Source organism: Toxorhynchites rutilus, chromosome 2 (genome assembly GCF_029784135.1).
Source record: "Toxorhynchites rutilus septentrionalis strain SRP chromosome 2, ASM2978413v1, whole genome shotgun sequence".
Taxonomy (NCBI): Eukaryota; Metazoa; Arthropoda; class Insecta; order Diptera; family Culicidae; genus Toxorhynchites; species Toxorhynchites rutilus.
Genome location: NC_073745.1, coordinates 341,570,097 through 341,575,865, shown reverse-complemented (window position 1 = coordinate 341,575,865; position 5,769 = coordinate 341,570,097). Strand labels below are relative to the sequence as shown.

Below are 5,769 nucleotides of genomic sequence, written 5' to 3'. Positions count from 1 at the left end.
CTCATTCGAGCTCTTTGGATAGCGGAGGGTGAAGAAAACCCTGTGGTAATATTATCCCAGTGCAAATCCAGGGTCCCGCGGTACAAAACTTCGTATACGCCATTTCTTCGTTCACCAACAAGAAAGGTGTTGATCGCTGTAAGAATGAGACAAGGATTGTTCTTGTATCACAAACGTGGAGCGTTTAGCATGATCAAGGGGAGAATTTCACATTATCTCATTTACAAACAACTTAAGGGTCATAATAAGAACATCAAGCAGTTTTTATTCTAACCTATGATAAGAAAATACGACAGATCACTATAAATGTTCCTGAAGGAATAGGATTCCTGCTAAAATCTTATATCATATTCAATAACACTAGCTCTGACTTAGATATATGAAAAAAAAATGGCCATAGGGCTTCTCGTTGTGTCTAACGGTACGCAATAAAAATAAAACCTAGATTCGGTTCTAGTATAGAGTTGGTCTTTCTTTAGCAGAACGCACAAATTCTCCGCGTTTTTCCTCTCCACTTATAAGTACACTTACTTTCAAAGAAAGTATGAACCAATCAGAACTCGGAGATAGGATTGATACTGGCACTGCAATTATATACTATTACCTCCAAAGAGTTCTGAGCTTAACTAAATTCGTTTGCAATGGCGACGCAAAAGCTTGAGGCTTCCAGCAAGAATAGTTTGATTCCATCGTTTCTAGGGCAAAATTCATACATCCGTCTGTTTGGTACCTCCCGCGTTCGTCTTGGACGGCCCTCCGTTGGAGGCGCTCGAGACGTGAACTCCCATTGATCCCAACAGATTGGCAGACGGTCCCGGGCCACCGATCTGTGCCTGATAACTTTCCATCATGTTCTTCAACGTGTTAACGTCGATATCAACCGGTTTAAACGTCTCGATATCGTCGAAATCATCCACGTCCGCCTGTTCTTTGCGCTCTCCCGGCTCCCCAATCGTGGTCTCGAAACTTTTGCCGATCGTAGTTTTTGCCAATTCTCGATCCATCTGATCCATATAGGATTGGATTTCATTTTTGACGGATTTGGCAGTTCGTGTCGGCGACATGTCCTCGATGTTTCGGTCGTATTCATCCTCTGCGTAGTCGCTCATGTCCGAATTGTCAGAGGAATCCCATCGATCCTCAGGGATCACCAAATCCAGCAGATTCTTGACGTGAGCTGCGAAGGCGTCCGAATCGAAATCTATCGGTTGGCGATTCGGCGATGGCTGGCTATGGTTCTGAACGTCAGTCTTTGGCCTCCTTTTCGGTTTCACAGGCCTAAACGAACCGAGATCTAGTTGAGCCATTGCCGCATCCTGGTCAACCCCATCGAATTCGCTCTTCTGATCCAGAAAATCGTTAACCATGCTGGTAAAGGCTTCCGCATCGGTGTTTCCATTCAGTGATAACAACTTTCGAGCACCGTAGCGTTTAGTCAACATCTGATCCAGTTCCTCGGGGGAAATATTGATCCAGCTGTCGTCATCTGGCGAAGGAATATCCAAACCTTCCTTGCGCAGCTCCTCCACATCGTAATCGTTTCGTTTGAGGATGGACACAATTTCTTCGCCTATTTTGGGAGTGAACCTCATCGAATCACGATTCTCCCGGTAGTAATCTTGCGCAATTCCCAGCAGACGCGAGTATTCCTGTGAGTGAAGTGATCTAATAAGAAAAAGGAACAAAATTAAGCATTATAGTAGGAACACAAACCTGAGAGTCTGGAATATTATCCTGAAAATATCCCTTAGCATTCAGCGAGTCAAAATAGCTCTTCCATCCTTTATCCGTTTCCAACGACTGAGACGCTTTGGCCTGAGAGGCCAATATTTCGAATCCACATGCTAGTTTGAGACCCAGAATGTGGGCTTTGTACTCCGGAGCGGTGGCCAGAGGTAAGCTCCAACCGGTTCTCCTATCAGGCAGATAGTTACTGTGCATCAGCATCGCATACAGACACTTGGTGAAAATGGCACTTGTGTAGACGCAGCTCTCCGGCGGAAAGAATCGCATCGCCCGACACACTTTGAGATCGATCGGGTCACGATTGTAAAACGCCAACACAGCCGCCGATATGAGCTGTGGATTTTCTTTGAGAGCCGCCGCAACTCCCACCGGAACATACAGAGTAGCTCGATGGTGATCCTCTTCGATTTTGTCCGGAAAATCGCGAATTCGCTCATCGATGGCCGATTGCACAACTTTTGAGAGAACCCATTTCGATCGAGAATCGCTCTGTAGCTCGCCAAGAATATCCTTCATCGCGTAACTCTTGCTTTGGGCTTCGTCCGCAATCAAATACAAAGCCCCATCATAGATGAAGACACGACCCTCGCAACGTTCCGGATTAGCCCATGATGGTAAATGGTCGGCCGCTTCGATAAGCAAAAATTCACCGTCGGAATCCACTACTCGTGCCGCAAGTCCGGATATTCTCCGTGTCAAATGGAACAACAGTGACACAATGAACCATTCATCTTGCACATTGTCACCAAAATGTGTGATCCCATAGAGATGAGGCGAGAGTGGAACTAAAAATAGAACCGCAATAGTTTTTTAATCAAGATTGGACGGAAATGAAAAAGAATATCGCTAATTTAATATTTATTGCTACAAATTAGGAGACACTGGGTGTAACCACTTAAAGCGGAAAACACGTTCATAAGCTGAATTAAAAAATAAAACCCTACCCTCATCCACATCTCCGTCATTAGCTTCGATGAGTAAACGCTGCTGGAGATCTCCCTTTCGGATGATGACCTTAAACCCGTCTCGATGCCAAATGTACCGTTGGCAGTATTCCTTCGACAGTTTATCGACCTCCGCCAGGAGCGATTCCAAAAGCGGCTCACAATTCTCCAGCGAGACGTCCGTCTGGTCCAGCCCCGCGGGGAACAGGAAGTACTCCACGAAGTCATCCTCGCGGACAGGCTTGAGTGCGCTGGAGAGGGACATTTTCTTTCAACAATTTCGCGTTAACCGTTTCCCCAAGATGAATCACACACTGATGCAGCGAAACGAGACGAGAGTTTTAGCACGCGAACAAAAGAACGGAGTGTTTTGTTGTTTTTTGCTATGCGCTGACTGGGCTGACTGTGCCCCTCCTTGGAACCCAGCTTTTTTAACGTTTGTGCGATGAGAAATGAAGGTGGAAAACAACAAAATCGAACTGACAGCTCGACTGAACTCACGGCTTACAGAGACAAGGCTAGCTACTCCGGATCAGTCATTTTTTAGTGACGTCATCTGAGTCGTTGAAGTAAACAATGTGTTCTTATTTTTTATTTTTCATGCTTTGTAAGTTTGTGCGTTGATAATATAGTTGATTATATTTAACACCATGAATAATTTGATAAAACATTTATCCACAAAGAACATAATTCTCGGTTTTTCGGAAAGCGAAAGAATCTTTTTTTTGGCCCGATAATGTCATTTTCATAATTTATACACCCGCTCACAGCGCATTGAACCATTTTCGATTTTTCATTTCAGGAACATTTACGCATAAGTCGGAAAACAAAATACACTGACTATTCGGATGACGTCATCAAAAAAAATGTTTACTCGCTAAAGAACTAGCCTTGTCTCTGTCAAGACGGGTCTATGCCCTTAGAAAAATCCTCGGTCGAAAACTACTAAATACATTTGGTAATGCAAAATTAGTAGAATGTACATATTGTCAACAAACCCGCATCCCTACCAGAGATTAGTATATTTTACTCGATAACATTAGTAAGCATATCTGTAAGCCGTGGACCAAGGCGCCTGGAAGTATATACTAAGGTGGGCCAACTTGCTAAAACCACTCGTCAGCCATCTTGGAAGTCTACTGTGTTTTGTTTGTAAACAAAACACAATACGCTATTGCCGAAGGTCGCTCGTGATCAGTCTGTTTCTCTCACGCTACAAGCAAATAATTCCCCTTCTACTTTCTTCCGTGCTGTTTTCATATACCGCTCCCCTAACCAACTTAGTGACGAAACGGCCTCACCTAGTACCATAGACCCGTCTTGCCGTGGACTGAACTGTGCAGGGTCCAATTTAGGGGTGTCTGTAATGTATCAAAAACAGGTGTATGACACGATTCTCGCTATCTCACTCTACCTACCGTCATCACCTATCTCGATATCCCTCTGCTGTAAAAACTCATCATCGACATCACGATCAAGGAGCTGTAATTGACAGGTGGTTCGTTTTCAACAGTATGAGGATAAAGCATGGGAGATGCGAGAGGGAATGAAAAATGACAGTGACTATTTTTGTTTATAAACAAACCAGGTTCAATTTTTATGCTACATAGCGTTTTCTGCACACCAACAATTACCTACGCTGGGCCGGTTTCAATCGAACTAGCTGTTGAGTTTCACAACTCGCACGATCAGTTGAGTCTCCAGCTGAAGCAGCAGTCGCCGGGAAACAGGATATCCACAGCGTACCGCTGCGCTCACTCAATCGTAATGGGTCGTCAACGACTAAAGTGATTAAAGCGAATGGAACTAAGAGCAGTACGGTACAAGCCCGCCGATAGTGGCTCTTTCATATACCCACTAGCACAGCTCCCACATCGCTGAATTGCCAATCCCAGCAGCAACGGCAACAACCCTCACGTCCTGTAAAACAGCAATGAAGACAATAACTTGCAGCAGTCACCGAAACACAACATTGATGCCAACAGCGTAAGCAGGCAAACACATAGCGGTATGCACTCCTCATTGCATGCCATCTGTTATCCTCTTTCTCGCAAACTCTAGCCGTTCATTTGGCCGCTGTCAATTCGAACTCAAGTAATGGCTGAACAGCTATTCTGACATAACGTTCCACCTTAATATACCGCCTTGATCACGATATGTCAGATGGTGGTAAATTGGTAATTCGCGATGACAGTGGCAACTTCGAATAAGGGCCATAATTTAGGTCCCAAACTCATTAGTGTAATCTCTATCAGATTACAAGACACTATGCCGGTTTTTAAATTTTAAAATTTGAATGAAAATTTTCACATCATGTTATTTAATTACTTGAAACACGTATTTCTGATTTTTATTCAACCATATGGCTATACAATTTCAACACTGTTTCTGATTTTTTTCATTATAATATAAAGTTGTCTTCATAAACTATTTTCGTATGAGACTTTTTCACCACCTGCAAACAAAAATGCTTTTAAATTAAATAGAATACTAATTTGTTATGGATAAGCTAATTTTCACTCATAATTTTAATTTTGAATAAGTTCATTCCGATTGAAAATGAGCTATTCGTTGACGCTCCCCTAAACTAGTGAACGAAGCTTAATGCCGTCAACGTGGATCGCTGTTTTGAAGAAAACAAATACTTCTGACGTTTGAGATGTTGGCACCAAAAACATGGCGGGTGTCATACAGATAGTCAAAGCGGCATAAATTATTGAAAGCAAGTAGTTTTAGTCCATAGTCCTATTCAACAACTATGAATACATTTAGAAGTAATGGAAACTACATAATTCAAGTGAGGTATCATTAGGCATCCCTCGGCGGGTTTGAGTTGCGTATCTTCAATCTATATATATATATATAAAAATGGATGTCCGTCTGTCTGTCTGACTCTTATGGACTCGGAAATTACTGAACCGATCGACCTGAAAATAAATATGAAGGAGTTTTTGAGGTCGGGGAAGGTTTTCATGATAGTTTGAGACCCCTCCCCCTCTCTAAGGGGGGGATGCCATACAAATGAAACACAAATTTCTGCATTACTCGAAAATTAATCAAGCAAATGAAGCCAAATTTG

The 5,769-nt window shown here is 43.0% G+C and overlaps 1 protein-coding gene across 1 annotated transcript; it reads right to left on the bottom strand.

Annotated features, from left to right (window-relative positions):
* Window positions 1-232: 232 nt before the first annotated feature.
* Window positions 233-3,161, bottom strand: LOC129767300 (protein ecdysoneless). The gene is made up of 3 exons (XM_055768022.1): window positions 2,691-3,161; window positions 1,714-2,531; window positions 233-1,649 (listed from the first exon to the last, which is right to left on the bottom strand). The coding sequence occupies exons 1-3, from the start codon at window positions 2,953-2,955 to the stop codon at window positions 708-710; spliced, it is 2,025 nt and encodes a 674-aa protein (XP_055623997.1). The 5' UTR covers window positions 2,956-3,161; the 3' UTR covers window positions 233-707.
* Window positions 3,162-5,769: the final 2,608 nt, after the last annotated feature.